The following is a 14,473-nucleotide window of genomic DNA, read 5'->3' as shown; positions in this document are numbered from 1 at the left end:
GAGCAAAACCAAACTATTATGAAGTTTTATTGATGAACGCGTTGCAAATATTAAGCTGTTTCAAAAACATCTTATACACAGGTGCCCAGACAAAGGTCCATATAAGACCACCCACAGTTAGGGTTACAATTCTGTGCACTCTTTTAAGGAAGCACAGTTACTTCCAAGTAACTACAGGCAAAATTAAGAATTCTGTGGCTACTGAATTGCAGATGGTACAGCTGAAAGTAGTAAAGTCTGGCTAACAACCAGCAGAGGGCACACCCTATCACTTTTTGATAAGTTATAGAATCACTCCGAGAGAGAAAAAAGTGATGCTTTGCCACTTTCGGGGGGTCCAGAATACTTATGATGACTCTGTAGGGGGGGACTGAGTTCAGCTGCCTGTCTACTCCATCCCAACCTGTTACACTTTTCCAGTAGTCAAGACTGCCAGACTGCGCAGCTGCTGAAGATGAGTATTCCAGGATCTGGGAGGGAATATCTACCATCCTGGGCAGAAATACCATCACCACAACAGCTGGGATCCCCTCTCTGCAGCACTTCCTCGTAGGAAGCCTCCTTATACTGACTCAGGCCATTGGTCCCTCTAGCTTCTTTCTGAACCTAGACTTTCAGCAAAAGTAGATGATCTACCACTGAGCTACAGTCTTTTTATTCTTTCACCTCTTTAATGAACAGACATTTAGCAGATGACTGCCTGAAAAAGCATTGTTCTTTGAATGGCTTTTTGATGTGGTTATTTGAAGTTTAAAAGCACACACCCAGTTTTTTATATTTACAGTGGCATTCCTCCCCCCCCCCAAGTTGGCTCCTTTTATCCTCCAAACCATTTGATTTCCTTAGATTGAGAGCCCCTTGGGGACAAAACTATTAACATTTAGAAAAACTGCTGTAAGCTGCTCGGAGCCAATAGGAAAGAGCAGGATGTAAATCAATCAAACCGAGTACTAAAAGCACTGGGAATTCCCAGTATCACTATTGCAGATAAGTTAAATATTTCAGATTGCCGGTAGAAGGTATGATTAAGACAGAACTGTGGCTAGGCAAAGAAGAAAATCAATCTAATTGGATAGCTGGAGGGTACTGAACTCTCAGTGAGGCTCTGCTCTGGCCATACCACTTGAGCAACATTTAGGATTTTAGACCAACCACAATGAGAAATGGCTAGTCCAAAAACAGGTATATCTGTAGGATTCAATCCAACCTACAATCCCACTGGCAGCCCTGCGTACTCCTGGAGATGACTGGGAGCTAAAAAAGGTAAAGGTAAAGGACCCCTGGATGGTTAAGTCCAGTCAAAGGCGACTATGAGGTTGCGACGCTCATCTCGCTTTCAGGCCAAGGGACAGCTTTCCATCATGTGGCCAGCATGACTAAATTGCTTCTAGTGCAACAGAACACCGTGACGGAAACCAGAGCGCAAGGAAACACTGTTTACCTTCCTGCCACAGCAGTACCTATTTATCTACTTGAACTAGTGTGTTTTCGAACTGCTAGGTTGGCAGGAGCTGGGACAGAGCAATGGGAGCTCACTCCTTCACGGGGATCCGAACCGCCAGTCTTCGGATCGGCAAGTCCAAGAGGCTCAGTGGTTGAGACCACAGTGCCACCTGTGTGGCTTGGGAGGTATATGAAAGGCCCTTGACTTCTTTTTTATTTATTTTTTATTTACTTGACTTCTTTTTTATTTATTCCCCAAGAAGCCCCAAAACTGATGCTGGCTCCTATAGTATATATTAATGCTGGTGGCAATGAACCCTTTGAAACATTTTGTGGGATTGTGTCTCTAATGCTATCAATAATGCCATGATCCACGCAGCAAGAAAAGGGTGGAAATGGAGATGTGGAACCAACTATTGCCTTCTTGGCCAATATGGCACCTTCTATATCAGAATCACTAAACATGATCCAGTAAGTTGTTTTAAAGATGCTGCTGTGGCAAGAACCAGCTGAGCATTTTGACCGACTATCCTTACATAAGGCTTGTTTATACAAACAACTGTTCTGGGATGACAATGGCCTGATCCAATTTCGCCTTCCAATTTGTTTATACGTTTAAGAGGTGAATCAAAGGCCGTGTGTGTGTGTATTGAGAATGAACAAATAAGTCCTTCTAAGATGAGAGGCTCTTAATTCACCATTTTTAATCACAGCAATGTAAATGTAACCTCAACAAGATAAAACACAGTTGTAGCTACATCAGAGCAAGCCACTCTGTCTGTCTCCCATGTATATAAATAGAATGGTAGTTATTTTTTCCAATTAAGAAGATACTTGCAAAGAATTTCTTTTGACACTGATTTTACTAAAGCCACATTCATATGAGTGTGCAGCAACTCTTTCTCTTGCTAGTTTTCTTCCTTGGTTCATTTACCAGACAAGTAAAAGGAGTATCAGTGAAAGAGACAAACTATGCGTATTTTTAAAGAAAGCAAATTCATATCATGCTGTATTTTCTCATTGTGTGCCCTGTCAATTGATTTGGCAAAGTCAAATGCTGTTAAATAATATCACAATTTGGTGTTAAATTGCTTTTGGTTCTTAATTATTGCTTTAAAATTTAACCAAGAACTGATGGTTCAGATAGATTGTTCCCCCTTTGCTCCTCTTCTGAAGTAAGTAGGATAAACAGTCAGGAAGCCCTGGTTCTGCTTTATGTCCAAACAAAGGATTGTGGTTTGTTGCTGCCCAACAAACTAACCTGAAACCATGGTTTGTTGGTTTGCTGACCATGGCTTGGAAGGAAGCAATAAACTGCAGGTGTGATGCAAAACCAGGGCTTCTTGGTTTGTTTATACCCGTCACTCCAGGAGAGGTATACATGGGCAGTGTCAAACCAGTCTGGCTTTTTGTTATGCATGAACACAACCCAGATGACATGTTTGAATGTAGTGTTTAACATTAGACATTGGGAAATTCTACAGGTTATACACATGTTTGTCTGGACACCCCAGATTTCTGTTCCACAGTTTACCTAACAGTATCATCTGTTTCCTATCTGACAGATTTAGCAAACTGAAAAAGCAGAAGTACAACTTTAAACAAGTTAGTCCTAGAAAAATCAGACCATGAGTAACTTCAAAATAATCTTACTTAAATCAAATACCAAACACTAATTGCGGCACTACTTAAGGAAACTGAAAAAGATGTGATGGGAGAAGGGAACATCTTTAGAAGCCTAAAGCATCCACTGAGGTTATGGCTGCCACAGAGAAGCAGAGATTTATATGTTATAGTTTGATAATGTGTTTGTTTAACTGAACACATACATTGCTTCAGGACCAAGATAAAATGCGTCCTAGAGAAATAAAAATAATATTCCTAAACTGCTGGCAAAAACCCAGATAAGGAAAACATGCAACTCCAGTCAGAAGTTTTAAGACAGAAGCAAGTATTTCATTTGGGGGTGGGGAGTTAATTATCTAACAATGTACAACCCTATCAGGCGATCTCTGTTGGCTTGTCGTTTATTATATAGTAAATTCTGCTTTTAATTACACTAAAGACAAGAGACAGGCTCTGTCTGAGGGCTGTATGTTACAAATACAGGAAAAAGTCAGTTCAAGCAAATATATTGAATTAACTAGTGATTTCAGTGACCGTTTTTCAACAAAAGATACACTTTCCAGTACTCTTTTGACATACCTGTGAAATAACAACAAATCAGTAGATAACAGAAAGCCATGGTTTAGCACTATGTGGAGGAGCCTGTACAATCCCCAAACCAGGCTTGCAAAGGTCCTGCCTTCCACTGTGTGGATGAGAGGAATTTGTCTGGATTCAATTTTACTTAAAAACAACAACTTAGTTTAACTTAATTTTCAAAGCAGGAATCCTGGTTTAAAACAAATTCTGATCGTTTCATAATAAGCTGGTTTCAAAACCATTAAACAAGCCAGAGTCTGAATCAGGACATCCAATTTGAACACAGCACTAAGTGGGGATTCTTTGAAAGTGAAACTAGACTCTGGCAAAGTCCTCTGCCCAGCTGCAGGCAGGAGGGAAGGAGAAACAGGAGCAAGGAAGGGGTATAAAACCACAAAGTGATGGCACCTTGTTTTCCAGACTGGACCAGTTTTGCATTACTTACCATCAAAGTTCTTGTACTGGGCTGTTAAGATTACTTGCACCGAGCGTGTGGCCTCCTTCAACATGCCTTCAAACTCATGCCGACTCTTGTTGGCAAAGTTCTCCTCCATCTCACTGGTGCAGCAAGTGTAGCCTTGTGGACAAATTCTCAAGTGTTCCCCTGAAAACAAGAGAGACAAATGTAGCTTGTTATAGTAGTTCAGGTACAAGGCATTTCTAAGTGTGAGTGTGTGAGAGAGAGGGAAGGGAAGGCATGGCACAGTTATTTAACCATGGATGCTTCCAGATGGGGACTTAGCATGGCAAACAGGTCGTTCAGTTATTGCAAACGGGCTGTTGGCAACAGGTTTTTTTTTTCAATTTACCAGATTTCCCCCGGAAAGGGTAAATCTGAATTAAATGGGGTGGGGAAGAGATACAGGCAGGCATTTTTATGCCAATGGCATTGTGCTGGTGCTGCAAAAATAAAAATAAAAATGGGTTCTTGAAGAGCACCCATCCCACAATAAGCACCTAATCTGGAAATAATAATAATAATAATAATAATAATAATAATAATAATAATAATAATAATAATAATAATAATTTATTATTTATACCCCGCCTATCTGGCTGAGTTTTCCCAGCTCCCAATCAAGTGTTAAAAACAATACAGCGTTAAATATTAAAAACTTCCCTGAACAGGGCTGCCTTCAGATGTCTTTTAAAGATAGCATAGCTGCTTATTTCCTTCACATCTGAAGGGAGGGTGTTCCACAGGGTGGGCGCCACTACCGAGAAGGCCCTCTGTCTGGTTCCCTGTAACCTCACTTCTTGCAATGGAACCGCCAGAAGGCCCTCGGCGCTGGATCTCAGTGTCTGGGCTGAATGATGGGGGTGGAGACGCTCCTTCAGGTATACAGGACTGAGGCCGTTTAGGGCTTTAAAGGTCAACACCAACACTTTGAATTGTGCTCAGAAACGTACTGGGAGCCAATGCAGATCTCTCAGAACTGGTGTTATGTGGTCCCAGCGGCCACTCCCTGTCACCAGTCTAGCTGGATTAATTGCAGTTTCCAGGTCAACTTCAAAGGTAGCCCCACGTAGAGCCAGATCTCAAGGATTGCTAACCCACTCCTTTCAGAGCAACCTTAAAGACATTCAGGAACTAGAGCTGTACATCTGCAAACACACCTCAGTTTCCTCCTCCTCTTCACTTGCTGGTACTGTAGGGATTCACTCAGTTAAAATAAAGGCACCCAAAACATATCTTGTCTAACCATGCGCTAAAATAATCCAATTACAAAAGTCAACACACATCATGTAATTTGGCTGTGATGGCCACAATCCTGCGGGTGCTTTTCATAGAACGGCTGGGGAAATCGTGCCTCATCTTGTCTGTTTTGAAACCCAGGCAGCCCTGCAAGTGGGGAGGCTGCCATTGGAATCTGCACATGCTCCTCCAAGCGCATACTTCTCACAACCAAGTGCCTTTAGGGCTCTTTTTCTTGGAAGTGATGAATCTGCCTTGGTCTGTAACTCACTGTGTAAACTGCGGAGCTGGAGGAAATATTGCCAGTGATATTTCAGATTGGCTGGATAGATAAGCATTCAATACTTGGCAGCTACAAGGTAATAGCTTACACCTGCCTTGAATCCCTTTTCTCTGATCCACAGCAGGAAGACCAGGCTGCAAGACTCACTGCTGCATATAGTCCCTTTCGAGAGCAGCAGGCAACCACTGGAGAACCATAAGCTCTTGCTCTGTCCTCCTCTCCCCCCTTCCCTCCCCACAACACCAAACACAAAGCAGTAACAGTACATATTGTCCTCAGAGTCTAGATTCTCCCCTGCAATCAGAGGAAGGAGAAGCTATTTATGTAATTATAATGTACAAAACCCTTCAATGAATACTTGACAAATTCTACCCACCCTAGGTGACATCAGCAATCCAGTAAATTTAGCTACTAAACTATGCCAGGGGTTGGGGGCCCGTGGCCCTCCAAATGTTGTTGGACTCCAATTCTTATCATACCATACAACTCACCATGCTGGCTGGGGCTGAAGGGAGTTCCAGTCTAACAACATATGGAAGGCTACACTGAAACAAGATATTTTTCTTGGGGAGTGGGGAATATGGATGGTGGTGGTGATATAGGCTGAAGAGTACAGGAAGTGACCATTCATACCATGCCCCATTCCACCCTCTTCCAGGTCCAAAAGGACCTGCACATCAGCTAGTTGCTACTATTAATTGGATTAGCAATCAAACTACAAACTAGTATTTCTAGACAGCCTGAATAACAGCATCAACTCTTTCAAAAAAATTCAATACTTATTCTACTTATTCAAGGGTATCTGTGACATTTCGTATCGCAGCATTTCAACTCGAGAGGAAAGCAAAGTTTTCATATTTTCTCTTTGCAATTCAAATTTATTGCACAATATAAGGAGGAAATTGTCTTCAAAGACATCTTTTAGTTTTTGATCTGACCCCATAATGGTGGTGGTTCCCTGTCATTTCGTAGCTGGCCGACGAAATATTAACTGCGCTCTTGGTTCTGCTTTCTCAGATCATTTGGCTTTATTTTGTCATTCCTCCTTTGCTGAAAAGGCACTCTAATAAGGAAACTGGGGTAGAGGGTGGGGAGGGGGTGTCTTCCTTCACTGCTCAGAAGCATGCAATCGCCCAGACTAGTAGCGGCTTTCACACTGGGATTGTAGCCAGAGTCTCACAATGATTAACAGTCAATGATCCTTGGGGCAGGGCAACTATTTCCATCTCCAAGGCCACAGCTGACTAAGCAAAATAGCTATGCCAATTGCAATGAAATATTTTGAGAACAGTAAAATGAAAGGATTAAAGCAAAAGGATCAGAGGAACTGGAGGGGGAGCAACCCTTTTAGCCATAGGGTTCTTTTGCCCACATAACATAATATTTTGTTCATTTGGGGGCGTGAATTCAGATAGAAAAGAATCGCCTGCATTTCTCTGGAGAGCAAAGAGAATCCATCAGTAATAAGGCCACATTTTCTTCTCCAGAAGCAGATGATCTGACACATGGCATTCCAAAAGGAGCCATTAATTCAAGATGAGCTGTAACACAAATTTCTGCAAAAATCTAAGCCATGTTGTAAAGGTAGCTTATAGAAAAACTCAGACACCCGACACCCCACCCCACCCAAGCTGCCTTACATTTGCCTAGTCCATCAAATTGAACAGGCACTCATGCAAGGTAGAAAATCCCCCAGACAGCAAACTGGGCAGCCACCCAAAGCTGTACCCTCTGTTTCAGCCAACTTCAGTTGGAGACTTGTAACACTCCCCCCCCCCCAAATGACAGACCTTTAGAGAAATTTGGCTCATTAAAGCACACAAAGGCTGGAGAAGGCTGTACCAATTGCACCTGAGGCTGTACTAGTCACACCTAAAAAGAAGGGAGTAGTTGGTGTATCTTGGGAAGGAAGGCTGATTTTCCACAGCAATTTTTCAGCTGGAACTCACTGGAACTCAGTTGTGATACCTCTCAGGTGGGCTTCACTGCCATCATAAGAGAACAAGGGAGGCATTCATGGTGAGTTCCAGCACCTCTTTTTCTTGAAAAATACCACAGCATTTTCAAAGAACATCTGAACTGCAGCAGCGGCTGTCCAGCTGCACTACTGCAGTTTTAGATGGGGGTGAAGAATCTGGGGCCCTCCAGATGTTGTTGGGACTACAACTTCCATCATCCTGGGCATGCTGGCAGGGGGTTATGGAGGCTTGAGTCAAACAACCACTTGAGGGCCAAAGGTTAGTCACTCCTAGTTTACATCAGGGTATCAAAGTGCAATGTTCGATTCACAGCAACTTAGTAGCTCCCCAGCGTTTTTGTGCTGTGTTTTTATGGATCATGTTCTGAGAGGTTGCTATGAATAGGAAACTTAATAGCAACCTAATTGGCTACCAATGGGCAGACCTTGGGAGGAAGTGATTTGCTGTACAGGACCTGGGGGGAAATGGGCATGGTTCAATGAATGCTTCTGAAAGTCTAGCTGATCATTGCTTTGGCTGCTTATAGCTGGACAAACCTCTGCACCCAAACCATCAGCACACCTAAAATCTGCATACAGTGGTACCTTGGGTTAAGAACTTAATTCATTCTGGAGGTCCGTTCTTAACCTGAAACTGTTCTTAACCTGAAGCACCACTTTAGCTAATGGGGCCTCCCGCTGCCGCTGCGCCACCGCTGCCCGATTTCTGTTCTCATCCTGAAGCAAAGTTCTTAACCCGAGGTACTATTTCTGGGTTAGCGGAGTCTGTAACCTGAAGCGTCTGTAACCTAAAGCGTCTGTAACCCGAGGTACCACTGTACATGAAATTGGGGCCAGGGTTGGGTGGGAGAGAGCGGGAATCAGAAGAAAGCTTATTTCAGTTCACAGATTAAGCTTGACATAAAATATTTTGATCTGCCTGACAAGGGTTTCTGGGGCTATCCTGCTCACTTCTTCCATTAGTCTAGAACTGAGAGATCACCCTCATGCATGCTCCCATTAAACTTTAGTGATAGGCAACTGGTGACACTGACACAGGAAGAGAACTCTCAGCCCTGGCATAGCCTGCTCCTTGCATAGTCATCAAGGCATGTGTAACGAGTGAAGAGCAATGCAGGACAGCAACAGCGAGTATCCTAAAAGCGGACGCATGCTGAATGTGTTCTTCATAGAACTGGGAAAACAAGGTAAAGCGCTGTATCAAGTTTGGAGCAAAATCAAACACACCTAAAACCAAATTGTTTTTTACTAAATGTTCTCATCTTCCCTCGGGCATACAAAAAGTCTGTCAACGTTAACACTGCCCGGCTTTGAAAATGCATGCAGGAAAAAAGGCTCAAAAGAGTCCTTACTCTGGCATGCAAGAGTTAATTGGGAAACTGGATTTATTTAAGGAGAACCATTACAGTGGATTTACCACTAGGACTACACCAGGAATCCTCAAGCTTTGACTAGCCTTTGTAGCCAGCCAAGTATATGCTCATTGGTGACCCTGCCCCTACCCTGAAGGAAAGAAGCAGAGCTCTGCTTGTGCTATCATGATGATTTTCGGAGACCCTCCAGCCCCCTCCAGGGCCCAATGCGACTGTGGGGCAAGAGACTGAGAAATGAGGGGGTTGACAGTCCCAACTGTGGACCCCTTGGACTAAATTTAGCTAATATGCACTATAAATCAGCAACTGTCACCATCTATTGACTAGAAGCTCTTACTATCAAGAATAGTCGCTTCAGCTAAGAGATCTAACTGGGGCAGAGCTACAACTGTGGCAGATTCAAAGCCCTGATCACCTAACTCTTGTGGATCATTCTTATCATGACAAAGGGTCACAAAAGTTGACACGATGTGGACCAAGACTTGCGTTTATTTAGCATTTGTGCACCCATTTCAAATGTACCAGTTCTTGAAAATGGTAGAACGAATGGTACATAAACGTTTTTTAAAAATATATTTTTAGAACATAATGCAACAGTAACTGCAGAGTAATGGGACGACTACAACTGCAGGAAACGTCAGAACAAAGGCAAGCAAAGTACTCCCTAAGACAGAAACAGACACAAATTTTGGAAATCTCTTCTACACTGTTCATTCCTCTGACTCTTATGCAGCAAGACACATATCTTCAGTCATTGACTAGTTATTTCACTGCACGTGGGTTCATGATGGAAGTTGGGAAGTGGCATGTCAAATTGATTTCACAAGGTATTTTCAACATGTAGGTCATACTGCTGAACTACCCCAGGATATGTAAAAGTTCCTAGACAGTGATCCCAAATCACACTAGTGTAATACCTCCATATGACCTAGGAGGCTCTCTGATGTTAAGGAACTAAATAAAATATAGGCAATTTCTGGTAGGGTTACTGTAACTACTTGATGTTTTATCTTACCCCCCTGGCAACCTTAGGTTTCCTAAATCTAAACACAGTAGGCAGGGTGGCAGGTAAAGCATTAAAGAGTAGGAAGGCTTCTCCAATAAAGGGGCACACAACAATTTCACTATGTTCCCAAAAAGATTGGCATAGGTCAAAGCTTCTATATTGGTTTCTGCTCAGTTAGAAGCTAGTGCAGAATATTTAAAACTCAAGATTACATTCCTCCCCAAAAAGAAGTTATTTTAGGAAACAGCCATTTCCAAAGTTAATGAAAATGTGCTGAGTCTTAAGACAGAGAAGGAGCTAGCTATTCTGTATGGAAAAGCATCAACATATGACCAGGAAATCTTACTAGCTTTGGTCGTTTTGCAAAATTAGTGCTGGGATTCTGTGGGATCCTATATATAACTTTGACAAACAACTTGCACAATCATTTTTGTGGTTAATCATAGCAGTCTGCACTGCTCCCATCAGAAAAATACTTACTGAAATCTGTGTGCCAGAAGTCAAATGAACAAAGAGAAGAAGACCACATAATAAAACATGCTCTCCAAACCATCAAACCAGGTTGGGGGGGGGGGAATGCACAAGTTGTAGCATGAACAGGTCTCAGTAAAATCATGTGGGGTGTAATTACAGTGTCTCTGTTCATAATACCATGTAGTTACAGAGTTACTCAGGGTTTCCACTTAAGGACACATGGTTTTTTTTCCCCTTAGAAAACTTTATAGCTCAGCCGCAAAATTACCCTCCCATGAAACTTGGCAAGAAAGGTTCTGGTGCAAGCAAGATTTTTGATTTTTATTGGTGACATATCCATTTTGCTTTAAATGCATTTCTTAAAAAAATTAAGAATCAATTCATCCTTTTTTGCCCAGCCATTACTGAGTGCTTTCAGGATTTTAGTTTTTACAGTTCAGAGAGGCAATTTACCTTGCACAAGAGACATGTGACACCCCTCAAGGCTGAGTGGTCAGGTTCAGCTTTTTCTGGGGTTCTAAGACAGACGGACCACCTCCCACCTCAAAAGTGCCTCTATTCTCCCTTTCCAAGGAGTACTCCTTCCATAGACCACAGAGTTACTGGTAAAAACTTCCTAACATCTCCCTGGTGACTTCCATCCAAAAATGTGAGAAAGGTTTTATGCTGCTTAGGTTTCATTGTTGATGAAGACAAAAATGCTATCTGGATTCCTTGTAATTTTCCATGTGATGTACTTTAGGAATACAGGAATCTGTTTTATACCAAATCAGACCATTAGGCCCATCTACTTAGTGTTGTCTGGAAGCGTATCTCCAGGGTTTCAGACAAAAGTCTTTTCCAAGTCTTACATGGAGATGCCAAAGATTGAACTGGCCCCTTTTAATAGCAAAGCATGGGCTCTACTACTAAGCCTTTTCTCTTTGTAGAACAAACCAAATAGTTTGAGGGGGTGGGCGGGGTAGAGAACATAGTGAAAAGAAATATAGTTCTGATAGTCTGCCCCATAGGTTCTGGAAATAAGTAGGGACTATGAAGGAATGATCATAGGAACCCTTGTCCATTTTATGGCTTTCCATGGCTTAAGTTTCAAGATTAGGCATGAAAGCAGATAGTATAATATCCTCTTTGTGTGTGTGTGTATGTTTTTAAAAAAGCTAGCAGACCTGGAAAGCCACTTTCCATCTGACATGCATATTCCTCATGCATACTTTTTACATAGGCAAGAAAGCTTAATTTTGCAGTTTATTCCTCCTCTATTACTCTAGAAAGCACTGGCTTACATCCACATTTAGCAGTGCATCTTGCCAAACCAAAATGAGTGCTTGCAGCATCCAGACATAATTATCCATAGCTCTCCCCACAGCTGAAACACACTTTGAAAGTCTGAAGTTTCTATTTGCTAAAACGTCTACAAGCTGGTAAGTAAGACCAACTTTTCTGGAGCTTCTGTGTTTGTTGGAACTACTAGATATTGCAGCTTTAGAACATCTGTGACTACATCAACCCTTCAGCCAGTTTGGAAAGCAGGTTACGGTATAAATAACTTGAATAAATAAAACAAATACGCTGTGTTTACTACATAAATGGGGAAACAGCTGAGCAAACAGCTGGAGTGTTAGTGGGGAAGGGGTTCAAGATCTTGTTTTCAATATTGGACAGGGTGTAACTCCTAAATTGCAGAGCTTAAAGGGGTAAACAAACACAGCTATCATAACAGTTATTATTCCAGCTCCTTCATTTTCATTGCATCACTCTTTTCTGTGTTTCTCATCACCAACACGAGTGCTAGTTCTGTATATTTGGACTCACTGGTGCTGCCACCATTTTGATTTCCCCACAATGCAATGCCTACAATGTGCACACAGTGGGCACTGCATTGTGGGAAATTTTCAATGGCAGCAGCAGCAAGTTTAGCTCTGCAGGCCTGGAACTGCTGTGCTGTTGCTACTACCCTTCCATCAGTGTTAAAAGGAGTGATGAGCTCACTCACTGGGTGTGCATGTTGTGGGTACTGCATTGTGGGGTAACTGAAATGGCTAAGACTGGCACTACTGTGGAGAGGGGCCCAATGAGTGCACTATGCCCAGAGTCCCCTGAAACGTGGTGCTACCCCTGGTCTAGGTCATCATGATATATGTGCAACCTGGTGCTGAATAAGCTCAAGCCCTTGGCACGGTCCATAGTTTTCCAACTACCTAATGGTTTCGTCTTACAACGAATTTCAATTGGATTTAATTACTGCCCTGGAAAACAGTTAAACTTCACACTTCACCTTCAGCCTCGCTTCCCACCTTACAAGTCAATCCCAGCCCCTCCCACCCTGCCCTCGAGGAGCTCTACATCTGTCTTGATAAGATATTTATAAATAACCAAAAAAGCTGCACTTTGATCAGCAATTGCCTTAAGCAGAAGAGATGCTGAAATTACAGACTTCTAAAGCTGCATTTGACAAGGCGAGCAAACGGGAATTTATCTGATCTCCTTTCAGAGGAGATGCTTTTAAAAAACTCCTGATCCTTTTCAACATGATGGGAAGCATTTGCTTTAATTTAAACTTGATGCTCACCTAAGGAGGGAGCCTGCTCTTGTGCAAGTCAACGGCAAAAACCCCTGCTGGTTTCAAAAGGTGGTGGATGCAATCTCCTTGTGTTTCTAAGAGTTTTGTAACTTGGTTTTACAGTTAGCGACTTGCACCGTGAGTCACAAATAGAACAACATTCCTCCAATTTCAGGCACATTAGAATACAATACAATAGAATACAATTTCAGGCACAGTAGAATGCAAAATCTAAGCTTAATTGGGATGACTAATTCTCAGTTGCTCCTCAATGATGAAAGAAGGATGGAGTAAAGCCTCACTATCACTGTTTAATGAGTTGGCAAGGAATAATGAACTTTGCACTTTGGCTGTACATAAGGAAAAAGAAACCCTGAGCCAATCTTTTCCTTGGTAATATTTGTACACACCCAAGTTAAGATTTGTTTCTGCAGAAATGAAGGCACAAGTCTCATTAATTTCTGCTATAAGCTCCAGAGGTTACTTTTAATTTCAGACATAGATCTGCTGGTGATGGAGATATGGAGAACCTAATATAGATTGTACAGCAGGATGGGTTCTGATGGTATCCATATTTATGTCATTCAACAGCAGAATTAATTAGATAGCAATTTTTATCAGCACCAGTTCTGAACTCTGCTTCTATTCTATACAATTTAGGCGTGCTAAACACTTTTGCCATTATAGAAAATACTGGCTGAAACCAGGCAATTCTGAATTTAGGATACCATGTGCTTATATTTATTCTGTATCCCACCTGGCCAAATCCAGATCCAGGCAGCACGTGTGATATTTTTGAAATCTGTAAAATAATCCATAGAGCCACAAAAGAACCTTGGCTTATAACCAACAGAATAATGCAATAAAGACAGGTGTACAAATTGGAGGGCATCATCATAGGAGCTCCCTCAATTCTTTGAGAGCTTCCACTTGCAAATCTCTCTCCATTCCAGGGTCCAATTTAAGCATAACACTGTTAAGCAACTCAGTAATCTACATAAGCAACTTGGCTCATGCAAAACATGTGGCTCCTCAAAAGAACAGATACATTGAAAGCTGCCAAGAATTTGTCTGAAGACAGAATTACATGAAATGGTTCAAAACAAACAGAAATCCATCTGAAGTATCTTTCTGCTCAATCACATGGACCAGCCTTGATTTGCACAGAGTTCACATGATTTACTTCTTTTAATCCCCAGTAAATTCAACATCCCCTGCCAGCAAGCATTCAGAGAGAGGTTACGAGGGGACAGATCTCCTGCCTGAACAGAGGTACAGTACACTGTGAGAGAACCAGAGATCTGGAAATAACTTCCTTTTCCATGCCCCTCACCCCCTCCATCACCCTTCCTAAATACATCTCTAGTGGTAAAATTTTCACTCACTACAACTAGGGTGAGGGGCAAGTTGGGCAGAGTCCTCATGGAGTGTGTGTGTATGTGTGTATGTGTGTAT

The 14,473-nt window shown here is 42.1% G+C and overlaps 1 protein-coding gene across 1 annotated transcript in view; it reads right to left on the bottom strand.

The window, feature by feature from the left end:
• GPC1 (glypican 1) overlaps nucleotides 1–14,473 on the bottom strand; it is a 200,885-nt gene that overhangs the window by 96,038 nt on the left and 90,374 nt on the right. The window contains exon 2 of the mRNA XM_081192659.1: nucleotides 4,094–4,252. Coding sequence (XP_081048785.1) covers nucleotides 4,094–4,252 — 159 coding nt within the window. The remainder of the gene's footprint in view (nucleotides 1–4,093; nucleotides 4,253–14,473) is intronic.

Source organism: Podarcis bocagei (assembly GCF_964188305.1).
Source record: "Podarcis bocagei genome assembly, chromosome: 4".
Classification (NCBI taxonomy): Eukaryota; Metazoa; Chordata; class Lepidosauria; order Squamata; family Lacertidae; genus Podarcis; species Podarcis bocagei.
Note: the sequence above shows the minus strand (reverse complement) of the source record. Positions and strands in the feature narration are given on the sequence as shown.